Here is a 16277-nt window from a genome sequence, read left to right as displayed (position 1 = left end):
CTATAYTGAGTAAGGATTCAAACTGATTCAGAAACTTAAGTATCCATGAATATTCATTCAAATATAAATCTTGCTCTTCTTTCAATGACTACTTTTGACTGGATGATGTCATTGTTTTCTTTCTTTACCAGCAACATCAAAGAGTCACAGAGACAGATGCATTTCTGCTCTGCAGAATAGATTCAATACTTAAGTGTAAAACTACATGGTGTGTATGTCAGAACGTAAGCTGCTTGGAGAACTGACGAGCTGGGTAGTTAGCTCGGAACTCAGTGCAGTAGTTATTTTGTCCCCTCTATTAAAAAATACTCAGCGTGATAGTTCAGAAATCTCCAGTGTATGTCAAAACCATGTTAGGCCTCAGATCAGAAATACTACTCCAATAGCATATGAGCACTTTCATGCAAGACAAGCAATASTCCAACTTAAAGTACCTATTGCTTCAGTCACCTTTGAAACTGCAGTCTAATATCCTCATTTATTTTTCACCAGGCAAATAAACACACAACCCCCRGAATGTAGTTACTGAACACCAGACAGCTTCTAGAAGCATGCATTAGTTTGTTTTCCCAAATGTTCCCAGTTCATACCTTGGCTCCCAGAGAAGCCTCAAAGTCCTTTTTCATATCTGACACAGCAACTTTGTCCTGAGGTCTTTTTGGTCCACTGCAGCAAGGCACAACAGTATGGAGATCCAACTCAACAACCTGTTCAAGTAACATAAACAGAGAGTGGTTGGGCACTGCCTGATAGGTTGAAGCCAGGTAAGCCACAGCTATGCTTACCTCTGCTAGGTTTGCACATCTTTATTTGCAGAGATTATTGAAGACACTGAGAAGGGAAAGATCAGAAGAAAAGGAACAGTTCTACTTTTAGATGTTGCCAGGTCACAAGTATCTATCAAAAGTACTACAGTTACTGCAAAACCCAATGTGACTAAAGCATCTAAGCATTATAAATTAATTTGTCTCTTTGCAGCATGGAAAAAATTATGTCAAGAAATACTAGTACTGAYAGAAACCAAACCAGACTATTTATCTATTACTCACGCATATTCCTACTTCATTTTCATAGTGTGCTACATCTTTCCAAATCTACTAAGATTTTCAAATAATCATACAAACCCAAACAAGTTTTAAGGTAAAATTTTACTGTAGAGAAAACTAGGAATATTCTTGAGTTTCCTAGACACAGTAAGATTTTAATTTTCTTGCATAGAAAACTACTTGTGTGGTCTGTGGTTACCAAACACGGCTTCTAAGGRTCCTGATTCACACAGTAAAATAACTTGCTGAACTGAAAAAATGTAAAACGGCAAACAAGGCTTACACAGACAACATCCACACTATCTCCATAGCTACTCTTCAGAGCATCCCTCAGTCTGGATAGGACTTTTCAAAGCTCCATGGACCAAACTGCAGAATCTGCACCAGCTAGAGGTGAATTGAGAGCCAATCCACACCTACACCCAAGTTTCCACACCTGAAGAGCAGGTGACTTATTCCACTGGGCCTTAAAATAAGACAGCTATGCAGAGCAAACCAAATGATAATGAATCCCTTAATTTCTGTGAAAAACAAACAATTATCACAATAAAATAGGACAGGGCATAAAGCAAGCAGCCAGAACACAGCGTAGTTTCTAACCTGTGTGAAGTCTGGATCCTGAGAGGAGTTCTTGAAATCYCTTAGCATTCCCACAGCCTCAAGATACCTTTTTGTGCACGCAACCTTCTCTTTGTCACGGCCTAATAAGAAAGCGAGATACAACAAAAACAAAAAGCAAGTGAAACAGAGGAACCACCATCTAACAGAACAAAAAAAGTGCACAAACTATTTAGCTGTTCATGCTTTCCGGAGCACTGTAAGATCCTCTCACAGGACAACTAGAGATTCACTAAAAACAAAGAAATTGAGCAGACTCAGTGGCTTTTGCAGAACAAAAGCTTTGCTTGCTATTTCTGTCATTTGGACTATCTAGATTCAGGCAAGCTAAGCGGGCATTTAGCTGCCAAAAGTCAAACTCAGCWCTTCCTAAACATGGATCCTAAGTGCAAAAAACAGCCTCAATAAGCAATTAAAAAAACAAACTGAAGCTCAGAAGGTTCACTTGACACAATCCCACTGCTAACACCTTACAGACCTGGAGTCCCCACTTTCAATTACCCCTTAACTTGTGGTGTCTTCTTACACTCACCAGTTTGTATCAGGTACCCAATGCTAATCTCATCCACTGGGAAATAGGCAGCTGTTGCTCCGTATTCTGGACACATATTGGCAATGGTGGCTCGGTCAGCAATTGACAGCTGGGCAACACCAGGACCAAAAAACTCCACAAATTTACCCACAACTCCAACTTGGCGAAGGTGCTGTTAAAAAAATACAGTGTCTGTGTCATTGTTACATGTCAAATGACTTCTATTATGAAATCCCGCTTTTGAGTAAGAGAAATCTCTTGTGAAGGTTGSTACAGCCATTTGAAACCAGGAAGCTTTTGGTAAACTCAGTCATGAAGATGAGGACACAGAGATGTAAAGTTTCAATAATAAGGTGCAAGATAGGGACATATTCCTTCCAAAACTTGCTCTCTTGTTTAAATTAGACTCTATCTTGCAATAACTGTATTTTTCTCCGTATGATGTTCTAAGAACAGGACAATTGCATGAGGAGTCTTCAGCAAGCAAACCCAGGAAGGTGGGAAAATAGGAAAAAACCAACAGCAGGACTACATGAGCCAAACTGAACACACAAGATACTGAAAAAAAATTATGAAAAAAACGTTGACTTTCCCAATTTGAAGGTCTCTCTGCAGACAGCATCCCATGATCAATTTGTGCATCAGATTTCTGACTTCCAACAACAGTAATGGTGACACAGTAATACTCTTAATTCATTAACAATGCAGAGTAAGTACACATATTATGAACATATGACATGACTCAAAGACTGCACATCAAAGAAATCAGACTGCAATACTTACTGTCTGTTTTTCAGGTGTTACATTGCCTTATTTTAAATGGCAACTTCAAAAACAAGCCATCAGGKTTTTTTTGAGGCAGAGGAAAAAGCACTGTTGCTTCAAAACATTACTGGATTCCAAAATATCCCARTATATATTTTGTTTGGCTTCTGGGAAATAGATCTGCCTAGAAAATTCTCCTTGATTATCTGATTCCAATCCACAGATGATGATAAAGTTTTAAAAAAGTCCAAAATGACTACATGGAAGCACACGCCAAGTTCTTAAGCATTCCATACAGTGGCTCTGTCCTACAGAATGTATTTAGTTCTCAGCAATAATAGAAAAACATCAAACCTGGGTAATTTACCTTGGTAATGGTRAGTACAATGTCAGTGGATGTTACCAGTGGCTGAGGGTTTCCTACCAGCTTATAGCCAACCACCTCAGGAAGCACCATGCTGATCGGCTGGCCCAGCATCACTGCTTCTGCTTCAATGCCACCGACACCTGCATGGAACAGGAGGAATAAATGCAACTATTCAGAAAGATATTAATGTGTCAGAGATAAACAGGTGAAGTCAATTGCTTGATGAGTACTCTATTTAAGGTGCGAAAGGGGAGACAAAGTAGATAACCTGAGTCTTCTGCTAAGAGGCACTCATCATTTTTCTACAGTTTCTGCAAGCTTGGGCTTTTTAATTTTATTTTGTTTCATATTTTCATCCTCGTTCCTAAGCCATTAGATAGGATATTAGTAAACCTAAGTAACTCTATTATAGGATATTAGTAAATCTAAGTAACTCTAAGGATCCTTAGCTTTTACAATAACAGATGTAAAAGTTTTATTTAATATCTTAAACATGCAACACAACAAACCAAGAACCACTGACATGGYACTGAACATCATGTGCTGTGAGTGAAATATATGCAGACCATGATTGTTGGTCATCAAACAAAAACTCAGAAGTTATTTTCTAAGAAAGATATGTTACTAAAGAAGGCTAATGGAAAAGCTACTTGCTAAGACAGAAATGTCCACTATGTTTCAACAGGGTTTGGGAATGTGTAGGTGAGAACTTTTGCATAAGCACACCTTCACTATCAGAATTCCAGCTGCTACTTGGTATTGCTAATTCATTAAGGTAAAGTAGTCAGATGTCATAGTCATGCACAACCTAATAAACCCATGATGYTTATTACCTAGTAATTTGGCATTAAGCAGCAGTTTTATAACTTTTTGCCTGTAGAAAGTCCCTCATGTATTTGTCTTCTCCTTTGAAATCTCCCAGTTTCTGTTTAGCTTAATTAATATGGAGCTAGAACAAACTGCCTGYAATAGTTACTTATGAATGCCAAATCACCTCTCCAATCCTTTTTCCCACTTAATCTAAAAATGGTTCTGAAAAATAATTTCCTATTTCTTTTATTCAAAATTATATACTTATGTTAATTCAAAAGATAATGCTGTGACAGATCCAATCCTTTCACTGGGTATTGAATAATTTCTAAACATTCAGGTAAGTCGATAATTGACTCTCTACCACTGACAGTCATGAAACAAGTTCAGCATCACCAGCCTCTGGAAAGAAATGCTGGATCCAAAAGTATGCATTCTGAGCACATACAGTGCAGACTGTGTCCAGCCATACTTTTCAAATYCTGAAGAAAAAATGAGGCTAAGGATCACACTCTTCCACTCTTTAGTGCCACAACATCATCTAAATGATGGCTCCATGCATATGCTGCAACCAAATACAGAAKAAGAGATGTGTCTAGTCCTGAAGAYGTCATGCTTTAAACACATTGAACTTGTTTACCTTTGTATCCTAAGACAGGAACTCTTTTACCCTTGACAGAAAGTCTCAATCGATCAATATTTCTGCGGTAGTATAGGTGGGGTATTAAAAACAGAAAGTGCTATCATACTTCAAAAGCACATTCATGAACCACTAGCWAATATACTTCAAAAAACACAATGTGTTCYATATTTGTACAACAGCTGTTTCAAYAGTGCTCCTATCAYCAYTATCAAAGGAAAATAAAGGCTCAACTAAGTCTTTGCTGCTGTGTGGGATGACTGTAAATACTTCCGCTCCATCATTACTTATTTATGAGATAATTCAAGCACTGCAGTYCACCACTCAAGGTAAAATAATTATTTATATTTATTCCTGTAACAAGTATTCTGCAGAGTACGATATTAGAACATACTTCACAGTCCTGTTTTTCATTATGTCTCTCCAGCCACATTTAATTTCCAGCACCTTCCACCTAATAGATTTGTATTTGTACTACTTTTTGGATAATCCAAGACTTTTAAAGTAGCCAAGTGACACAAGAACAATTGGATGGTCAGTAATGCTTCAATTCCCTTCCTTTATTTAATATTTTCCTTATCTACTTTCTCATTATTTAAATGCAGAATAGGAAAGAATATATAAAAACCCAAAAACCAACAACACATGTAGCAGAAATCATCTGAGGCAGTTATTGGAACAGGGAGCTTATTTACAAAGTCTTAAATAACTCTAAGAGACCTTATCAGGTTACTTGCATTTAGGGTTAGGCTATGTAACTGTCTAGCTGGAACAGAGATAACTTCTCTTCATAGCAGCCCATATAATGCTGTGTTTTAGATTTGTGACCAAACCAGCGTTGATAACACACCAGTGTTTTAGCTATTCCTAAGCAGGGCTTGCACAGTCTCAATGCATTTTGTTTCTCATTCTGCCCCTCAGCAAGTAAGCTGGGGTGGGGAAAACATTGGAGGGGACACAACCAGGACAGCTTACCAGAGCTGAACATGAGATACTCCGTGCCAAATCACATCATGCTCAGCACCAAATCTGGGCGGTGGGCTTTCCAAAGTAGCCATTGCCCAGGGACTGACTGAGCTTTGATGTGCTGGTGGGAGCTGGTGACCGTCTTTGCACCACTTCTTCAATTTCTGTTCTACACACTCACCCCTCTTCACATAAAATGTCTTTGTCTCTATTAGCTAATCTTGCATTTTCACTTCCACTTCTCTTTCCCATCCTGCTAGCAGGAGTGAGATAGCRATTGGGTGGGGGCTAACCTACCAACCAGGGTCAACTCACCAGAGCCTAAAACACAGCTCACTGGAACAAGAGACCTCTCATGATGCATTGCTGTACATACCCCAGCCAAGCACTCCCAAGCCATCAATCATGGTGGTGTGCGAGTCAGTGCCCACCACACTGTCTGGATAATAGTAGCCATCCTGATCCATCACCACTCTTGCCAAGTACTCCAGGTTCACTTGGTGGATGATCCCAGAGCCTGGTGGAATGATCCTCAAGTTTTTAAAAGCTCGAGAGCCCCACTGAAACAAAAGGAATTAGAGTAAAAAATTTTCAACGTGAGCATTGGAACAACTTTCATTCACTTTCAAGTTTCTCCATGCAAATAAGGTTATTTTTCTCACTACCTTTAAGAATTCAAATCTTTCCTTGTTCCTTTCAAACTCTAGGTCCTGGTTTTTTTGCAAGCTGTCTGACCTGCAAGGGAGAAGAATCAGGTGTCAGAACCAAAAGTATCTACCTGAAATTTATATCTAGTCAGATATAGCGAAATGTTGAAAGAAAAGATTTATTAACTAATGTGAATGCTGATCCATCAAACTTTTTAAATATCGCTRTCAGTAACCAATGAAAAGGACTTAAGAAATCTTAAGAAGTAATACCTGAACTCTGCTTCAAATGAGAATACTAATCTGCATTTGGCAGGCCTAAAAGTTGCAGCCTGAGAAAAGCAACACTGCCTGTTAGAAAAATGGGACTTTTCCAACATCTAAGTCAGAAGCAAACAGCAAGGCAGTAAAGGAAACTGGAACACAACTGTCCTGCAACTTCAGTTGAAAAGGTTATCACTACGATACAGTGCTGGCTGAAGTCTCTGTGTTTCAAAGTAGGCAGTGTTAAAGTATTTTTCACTTCAATCAGCTGCCTAACTTAGGTCTGCGGAGTCTGAAAGAGGTGAAGCATAGATCTAGTCAATACTCTCTACATAAGAAAAAAATTCTATTTTGTTACATATGTTCATGAGCCTAACAGAAACAAAATAAGACTGTAACAAAAAATAATGATTGGTAATTGCASACCAAAAAACTCCAAGAAGATGGAAGGAAACCACCATAAAACATGTAATTGCAGGACCTGTTTGAAAGATTAGTTCCGTAGGCTCATATTTATGTCCCTTGGAGAACAGAAGGACCTCTGCTCAGAGGTCTTGTATTTCACWGTGCGTCTAGTGAATGTTAGTGAGTCTTTTTATGTTTGTAGCATGCTGAGGACTGAATAGCCTTATGTCTCCTTCCTGGACTCATAAGGGCCATTTTAAGCAGTGTYTTGTGCTCTTCTGTCTTCTTCTTGTTTGGAGGCACTGAAGCACAAAGCAGTTCCTCAGAGCTGAGCCTAGGATACATCAACTCTGTTCTTAGAGAAGTGAGGAAGAAAGGAAATATTCTCATCTGTCCTTTCCAAAATCCCCTAAGGGGTCAAAAAAGTGCATGTGGGAAAAAAAGCTATTTCTGAGCAATTAATAATAATGCAGAATTATTAAAGAAAAGTACAATAACTACAAGGCTGGACTGAGTCTGTTTCTATCAACATTTAGTCCAGGTTTGTGCTGCTGAGAGATGCACCATAGATAGAACAAAACTGTCCCCCTAACTCACTGCAACTGATATAACAGTCTAATTTAAAAAATATCTGGGATCTTGTAGTACAAATGTTGAGCGTCACCAGTAGAACTACCTGGATGATCAGTAACTGGATTCAGTTTACTTATTACCATCAAGAAGTAATGAGTGATTTTTGTATTCTTACTGCCTGTTAAAATCAACCTGGATGGAGTGATCTATCACRAGATCAGCAGGACAGATAGGGTTGATTTTCTCAGGGTCTCCACCAAGTTTCTTCACAGCATCACGCATTGCAGCAAAGTCAACCACAGCAGGCACCCCACTACAAYAGAAACAAAATAGGTATGGTGATACAATTTGGAAGAGAAGAAAAACTAAAAACCAATCCTGAGATGCAGAACAGACACCTACTGCCATGTGCAAAGCAGACTCCACTCCTCCACTTTTAATGCAAGCAAATAATGAGCAGTAACTAGAATTTCCAGCATTTCAGCACTTGTCTTATCTAAGAGATCACACACATTTCAATATCTTTTTAAACAAAGTTGCTGCTGCTTCCCTGCACACACATTCTCAGCTTCTATTGAGGTATGTTCTACCATAATATCTTCAAGCAGCTTGGAAAACCCGCTTACATACTTTTCTATCTAATTTTGCTGGCTGCTGAGACAAAGAGTTCTCTGATGYACTCATAAGGGTCTGGCATCAGTGAGTGATGCATTGAAAAATCTACATTTCTGTAAGAGCAGCCAAAAGCAGTAAGAGTTTATGTTTTCAACTCTGACCATAAGAATGCTAATATAATTCTAAAAAATAACAGAAGCCATGCAACAGGATATAATAACAAAGGCTTTTAACAGGATATAAAATAAAGGCTTTGTACTTCACACTGAATTTTACCTTGAAAATCCAGAATGTTTACAACAAATAAACAGGAAAAAGGATACACATTATCTAACCTGGACACAATTAATTGATGATGTTCAGCAGTTTGAAGTAGTTTGACATACCAGGATATGCTTATTACAAGAAAAATAGGACGTTTATATGTTATCCTACCTAGGGGAATTTCAGGGAGGAGGCTAGAAAGAAAGTAGCAGAAGAGTTATTTTGGCACTTTCTGAGTATTATAAAATTGATATGGAATGGACACAATATCCATCTACTATCTTAGGATTATTCTGTAGTTCTGTTCCAACKAGGAAATTAGATAATTCTAAACAAGGACAACATGAACGTAATTGTTGTATGGCTTTTGGAAATTTGCCAAAGCTGCCTTTTTCGAAAGGTTCCTCAGAGGCCTATCCAAGAGCTCATTTTTTAGGAATGCAGTTGCTCTGCAGACTTATAGCCAAATTTTTAAAACTCAGCAGGAGCAGAGGGCAAGAAAGAAGAGCAGCCAGAGAAGGAAGAACACTTGCTTGAAAGTTCAGCTTCCTCTCTGCTCCAGTTTTTCAAAACAACAGCTAGGCAGTGAAGAATAGCTAGGAAATCAGMACTTCTTTCATTGGAGGTTTTGCCAATTTTTTCTAATGTCTTTAGAAGTTGAACTGTACTGGGTCTCCAGCACTTGGACAACTTTYGTGAAAATGCAAAACAGAAGGTATGACAGCTAAGACACTTTATTGTTGAGGAACAAAATCAACTGGCAGCCTAGCAGCACTGGGCTTACCACAGATGAACTAAAGYATTTTACAAAGACAGAGGACAAAGATACAAAAACCAGTGACTGGACTTGCAAGCCAAATGCTGCATTAAAACAGTTACTAAAACAGTGCTATTGTTCCACCAGAAAACTGACTTTCCATATTGAACAGGGACTATTACATGATTATTACCAGCACCTGAGGACTCACTGCAATAATAAGGCCCAGTTTTCAGAGTCCATTAGATAGGAATCTCAATTTGCATTTCTGGGAAAAAAAATACATTCATTTTTTCAATAGCAGAAAAGTCTCTGAAAATATATTTATAATAATATTGATTTAGCAGAGGAAATAATGGCATGGATAGAAATAGAAACTGAAGTGAAATAGATAGAAAATTCAAAGCAAGAGCTCCTAGGGAACAAAAGAGAGGGAAAAAAAAAAAAAGAGAGAATAGACAATATCTCCCCTTCAAAGAATAAAACTTCTAAACCCTGAACTTCCTCATTTGGAAGCAATTTATCAATCCCATTTTCTTCCAGTTTAGAAATTTAGTAAAGATATTTACTTCACCATCCCAGAAGAGTTTCTTTCAATGCTCTTATTCTGAGTATTTCCCTCTTCAAGTGTTGACTGTAGCATGACATCCAGGAAAATTGAAAAAGGCTTTTCCAAATATCTCACTGCTATTCTTCCCCTCAGCTCACCCCACTCCCCYAAGCTGAGCATTGCTGCACTCCAAAAGCCCCTCTTCCTTGCTTTGGAGGGCATCAGACTCACGTGAAGTCTTGCAGAATAACTCTTGCAGGTTTAAATGGCACTTCAACATTCTTGTGTTGCATCACTTTCCAGTTGAGAATATTCTCAACATCTCCTTTCTTCACTAGGAACTCATCACAGTTACGGATTGCTGCTTCCAGGAGGATTCGAATGGAAAATGGCAGGCGAGCTGCATGGGTAAGAGGCAAGAAACAAATTCAGGTTTTACCTTAGGGCATATATCAACAAGTGCACAGTTCTTGGGGCAGACAGGTCCTCAAGTGCTGTCCCCATATTYTCCCACAGTTTTATCCCAAATTATCGAAGCCCCTTTTCCAGCCTTCAGCTTTGCCAGGAGGTCAGTACTAACTGATCTGTTCCACTCGATGTTTTGAGCAGGTTTATTATCTTAGCTCCTGTGAGAYAGTAGACATCTTTGCTGACAGACTTTTCCAGTTTTTCCATCCTCCACAGTAAGACTACTCTGAAAACACGCTGCACTCACCTCGTTTTTCTGCAATTTGCTCTTGCTCTTGTCACTAAACACAGACATAAAAATGTTCTAGGAAAACATCATTTTCTACCTGACATTTTGGGAAGCACAGCTTTAGTGGTTTACACAGTCTCTTCTTCTCAAGAGATGGAAAATGAAAGTGTACGAAAGTTAGACTGTGCATCTATTAATCTTCTTGTACTTCAAATTAGAAAAATTTGTAGAAGATGACATAAAAGTCCTATTGGAACAGTCCTGACAGCTCTATTACAAGCAATAGAATAGGGTGTGAAGAAAAAATCCAAATATGTCTCAGTCCTTCCTCCTCCAGTCCACTCTAATAGTTGTTCGATTGCCTCTCAGAATATTTACATTTCAAAATCTTCTGAGAAGTTTGTTTTAACTTTCTACACAAGGCTGGCTCCCAAGATATAAAAGTTACTTAATCACAGTGAGACCTCATTACTGCTATTGTAATAAAAACCCATCTGTTATTCAGGACACAGTAATTCAGAATAATTTGAGTTGGTCAGTGGTGGGGATTTTGTTTTCGGGGTATTCGTTTGGGAGTTTGGGGGGTTATTGTTAYTGTTGCTGTTTTGAGCTTTTTAAAAATCTTCTCCAGCCCTTCCCTGCTAAGCAATTCTCTTTTTCTGCTGGACAGTGAGAATTGTATCCTTTTTTCCTTAAAGAATCTGGAGGTTATCACCACTTTGGAACACTGGAACGGAGCAACTGGTAACACTGTATGTGTATTTGTCTGTTTCTTAAGACTTATCTTAGTTTTTCACACACCAAGTCTGACATTAATTGACTTCTCACTAATCCGAGCCTGTAATGGATATATGTTGCCAGCATACAGAGAAAATGCTCCTTCTCTTGCTCTGTGAATTCTCCTTAACCACCTGTTTCTGTTTTCAAACACTAAAAACACCCACCATAAACAACTTTAAGCTATAGACACTCTAAGTCAATGGCACAAACACGAAGATTTTTACCAATACCACTGAAAGATTTGGAAATGTCAGAGGAACTAAAGAAAAAATTCCTCAGAAAGGCTTCTCTAGCCACTACTGYTTTTAAAGCTGAAAAAGATTTCTGATTGGTTCAGTCCTACACATCAATGTTAGATCCTTTCCAGCCTTTCAAGGCAGCTTAGCAGTATATAAGAAAACTTGTGCCTAGTTTTGCCTAGCTCTCCTCATCCACTCCTCATCCTCAAACGAAGACTGCTGTGTGTACAGCGCATTGAGAAAATACTACTGTGGTCTTGCCAGGCAACTAGAGACAGGATTTCTGTAGCTCTAAATTTCAAATAGATTTTACTAAAATTATGTTTTCAAGATCTGCTTTTGAATTCACAGTTCTCTCCAAAGACCGAATAATATCCAATGTGSCAAAGTCTGCACAGGTTCTTTTCATCAGTGTTAACAAAATGTTTCCCATATGTCGTCTCACGTACCATATCTCACATCTTCCAATTTGCTCAGATTAAAGAATTTCTTCAGAGGCTGTTTCGGGTCCAGTGGCTCCAGAATCTGTACAAAAGGGTTGCTCATGGTTGTTGAAGACCCTTAGGTGTTCCTAAAACAAAAGAAAAATCAAAGATATTTTCATGACACCTGCCCTGCATGCAAAGTACATGTCCCACATTCTACAATGTATCTGTCTCACACACAAAGGCCTGTACCAGAGAAAAAGGTACAGTCAGTCATTCCCTTTCCACTAGAAATCTACTTGTAACACACACTCRGAGATAAAGCGTTTGAAGGAAGACAAGAGTATTGTGAAAAATATGGATACCCCATATGGTTTAGAATCATACAATTTTAAAAGCTGGAAACAACCTCAAGATTGTGGAGTACAATTGTTAAGAAAGAACCTYCGTATCCATCACTAAACCGTGTCCACAAGTACCACATCACACACCTTTAGAAGATAAATCCATCACTTCCCTGGACAGCCTACTACAATGACTGGAATAATTTTTTCCTAATATCAAATATAAATCTCCCCTGGTGCAACTTGAGGACATGTCCTCTCATCCTATCTCTAGTTGCTTGGGAGAAGAGACTGGAACGCACTTTGCTACACCCTCCATTCAGGGATCTGTAGAGAGCACAGCAAGGTCTCCCCTGAGCCTCCTTTTCTCCAGGCTATACCCCAGCTCCCTCAGCCATTCTTCACAGACCCTGAGCTCCATCCCCTTCACCATCATTGTTGCCCTTCTCTGGAGACAATTTTAGGAAGGAAATTCAACTGAAGAAAGTTCAATGTCTTCAGTATTCTCTCCTTTATGCTGTTTCTAGACACCCATTTGTGCCTCTGTGATTCATGAACCACCAAGACGACATAGTCTCATTTCTTAAGTGTGTTGTGGTTTAACCCCWGACAGCAACTAAACACCCCACAGCCACTCCCTCACTCATTTCTGGATCAGGAAGAGAATCAGAGCAGCAAAATTGCAAAAACTCATGGGTTGAGACAGAGATAGTTTGATAGGTAAAGCAAAAACTGGACCCGCAAGCAAAGCAAAACAAGGAATTTATCAACCTCTTCCATGGGCAGGCAAGTGTTCAATCATCCCAAGGACAGCAGGGCCCCATCACACCTCACAGTGACTCGGGAAGACAAACACCATGACTCTATAAACATCTCCCTCTTCCTTCTCCTCACAGCTCCATATGCTAAGCAGGAAGTCATATGCTCTGGGATACCCCYTGGGTCAGCTGGGGTCAGCTGTCCCAGCAGTGTCCCCTCACAGCTCCTTTCACACCCCCAGCCTCCTCACTGATGGGGTGGGTGAGGAGCAGCAAATGTCTTGGCTGCRTGTAAGCCCTGCTCAGCAGCAACGAAAATATCCCTGTTWTCAACCCTGTTTCCAGCACAAATAAAATAACTTAGCTCCATATTAGCTATTAGGAGAAAATAAACTGTAACACAGCCAAAACCAGCAGAAGTGGCATTGATCCAAAACTAAACAGACATTTGCATTCAAAATTAAAAGCAATTAAACAAAACCAGAAAACACTATTGCTCTGAGACAAAAAAGTATTACAGACTAAGATTACAAATGCTATTGGAAACAAAAGGAGCCCTCCTGATTTCAGAAAGATTCATTAGGGTCACCRGCAAAAAGATAATTTATGTAGACTTTACTGTAAACATAATTTTAATTTGAGATACTTTATTTTTTTGTGGTTGCTTACTGATTTACTGGCTTTTGAGGCTTAATGGTTTACTGGAGGAAGCATCCCTCTGGGACCCAGGAGTTTTCGGGGTTCACTTATACAAGTTAAAGTACCCTGAGGTACTCCCCATATCAAGGCCAACTAGCAAAGAGGGGCCTAAATTCACTATAGAAGTATCTCTTAATGTCCAGAAAAGGTTAACTGCATGCAAACTACCTAAAGGAACACTTCCTAGGACATGTTGAAGACCTGAACTCCACCCAAGTCTCTTCTGGAAACACTGGCTTAAGCCAACACATGCCAAGGATCAAACTAACAATTTAACAGTAAGAACAATTGTCKTGCAGTGCCTAGCAACATTCTCAGTCACGATTAAAATTTTTTTAGAAGAGAGATAATCACAGGCCTGATTTCCAGATCTGTCAATGTTTTCCCAGAGTACTGTTCCTGTCTTCATTCAAGTAACATTATCTTCTCTTGCCCCAGTTCTAATAAAAAGAGAACTCCCAACAAGGCATGAGATATGCATGACAGGCCTTGGAGACTGATGCAAAGGGATGCACAAATCCAATATTTGTTAAAAACAGACAAAGAAAGACCAAATAATTAATTATCTCACCTGCCAGCTTCATTGAAAGTTCAGGAAATACTACTATTTGGTATACATTTATGGGGGATTTTTCAAGTATTCAAGTATTTTGAGATACAAAATTCTTGTATTTTGAAGACAACCAAGGAGAGATAGTAGAAATGGTAACAAAAGGAGGTCTAGAGTTTTAAGCAGTAGCATAACATAAAAGAATGAAAAATTTCCAGAATTCTTTCAARGCAAACAAAGGATGCGTCTAGATAAAAAGCTGAATGCCCAGGGAAGCTGGAAGATTGGCAAATAAACAGGCTGCAAACACACACAAGTTCAAATGTATCACCTCTCACATTCCCATCCACAAGTTATTTTCTGAAATTCCTCTTCCCGGCTTTGCAGATACTCATCCTGCACACAAGCCCCTAAAGCTTTAGGTGTCATCATCTTCAAACAGCATAAACTAGTAGCTATTCCTCTAAGGAAACTCTGTGCGTCTAAGACTGAGAGTGATTAAAATTAATTCCTTCCTTCCTCTTCTTGTCAGCTACCCTTCTTTTGAGATTTACTTTTTTTGCATTTCAAGATGATAACTTTATTTTATGCATATCCATTTCTCATGGGAAAGTCTAAGAGTAGGTGTAGACAGAAAATATTAGGATCTCCCCTGACAGATAAAGCAGATCATTAATTTGATATGATMATGAGTCCACTGTACTCAGTTTTCGCATACTCTCATCCAAGTAYAAATTGCAGCTCTAATGTTTTCCATCCAAGTCCATGTCTTGGCAAATCACAGCAGAAATTCAAGATGTTATGACACTGTATCTACATGTTAGTATTTCTTTACCAGACATCATTCTCTTCCCTGTACAGAGCTTTTTTAGTTCATAGTATGAGACACATCAGTACTAATCTCCTCTCATGAGTGAGTTACACAAATAAGCCAAACTGTGGCCAAGGCCTAATCACAAGTTCTTTTCAATGTGCTTGGTCACCCTGATATGAACAACTCTGTTACAAACCGGGAAGCCATACAGAAATACCTGAAAAGAGGYAAAATATCTAGAAATAACACCAACAAAGTGCAGCACTGCTGTAGCAAATTTCACAGAGCCAGGGAAGTCTCAGTCATACCAACTACTACTTCCATAGTAAATTATAAACTGAGTGGCCAAAGCACAGAACTCAAACTAGTGATTTGCCAAAAAGATGTCTGGGGGCTCTGCACACAGAGTACACCAACATTTTTTAAGAAATCATTGCAAGAGATACAGATTAACTTTTTAATTAAATTGATACAGATTAACTTGTGATTGCAGCACGGAATATTTATTCACCTTTTGCAGACACTGAAATGTAAATATGCWAACATGGGTGAGCAGACATCTGTCTGCCTGGAACTGGTGCAGCAAGCAGGGTCACACGCGTTGACCATGGCCACTGCATGATCACATGAATACCTGTTGAGACATACCAAAACAAGCACTTGATCTTCTGCCCAACAACCTTAAAACTGTTTGTGTGGAGGTTACATAAGATATTGGGGATTATTCAAACCTGAAGATGCAGAATAGTATTTTCACACAGTGGYTCTCAAGAAGACAGAAACTCATTTAAGAAGTTCCTAATGATAAAAGCCACCCACACAAACAATGATCATCCTGGCCTTGGAAAAGAGTGGCAATTCTACCCCAATCTATTTCCCCTTTCCAGTTATCCAGACACACGTTCTTTAGTGTTTGCGCAATTCTGGACACAGCCCTAGGACTCCAGTGGTTTCAGCTGACTAAAATCTATGCAAATTGGTCAACTGAAGGGAAAAAAAAATCTTATTAATGACACACACTCACAGAATATTAGGAGTTGAAAGGGATCCACAAGGATCGTTGAGTCCAAGTCCAAGTTAATGGCCCATCCGGTGCTCCAATCCATAACCCTGGCATGATTAGCACCATGCTCTGATCAATGAAGCTAATCT

At 39.1% G+C, this 16277-nt stretch overlaps 1 protein-coding gene across 3 annotated transcripts in view; it reads right to left on the bottom strand.

The window, feature by feature from the left end:
• The window catches only part of ACO1 (aconitase 1), a 35851-nt gene that overhangs the window by 11911 nt on the left and 7663 nt on the right, over positions 1 to 16277 (bottom strand). For 2 of the 3 annotated variants that reach the window (XM_057373054.1, XM_057373056.1), the window contains exons 2-10: positions 11985 to 12106; positions 10051 to 10219; positions 7809 to 7946; positions 6410 to 6479; positions 6121 to 6304; positions 3329 to 3468; positions 2197 to 2368; positions 1647 to 1747; positions 591 to 707 (exon numbers count right to left, since the gene is read on the bottom strand). In XM_057373054.1, the coding sequence (XP_057229037.1) occupies positions 591 to 707; positions 1647 to 1747; positions 2197 to 2368; positions 3329 to 3468; positions 6121 to 6304; positions 6410 to 6479; positions 7809 to 7946; positions 10051 to 10219; positions 11985 to 12081 (1188 nt within the window). In that variant the 5' untranslated portion in view covers positions 12082 to 12106. Of the gene's footprint in view, positions 1 to 590; positions 708 to 1646; positions 1748 to 2196; positions 2369 to 3328; positions 3469 to 6120; positions 6305 to 6409; positions 6480 to 7808; positions 7947 to 10050; positions 10220 to 11984; positions 12107 to 15636; positions 15760 to 16277 lie in introns of all 3 variants that reach the window. The other variant, XM_057373055.1, reaches the window with a different exon arrangement.

Source organism: Malurus melanocephalus, unplaced genomic scaffold, assembly GCF_030028575.1.
Source record: "Malurus melanocephalus ecotype Western Australia unplaced genomic scaffold, MMel_1.1 scaffold_184, whole genome shotgun sequence".
NCBI classification, from domain to species: domain Eukaryota; kingdom Metazoa; phylum Chordata; class Aves; order Passeriformes; family Maluridae; genus Malurus; species Malurus melanocephalus.
This window is presented reverse-complemented; position numbering and strand designations above follow the sequence as displayed.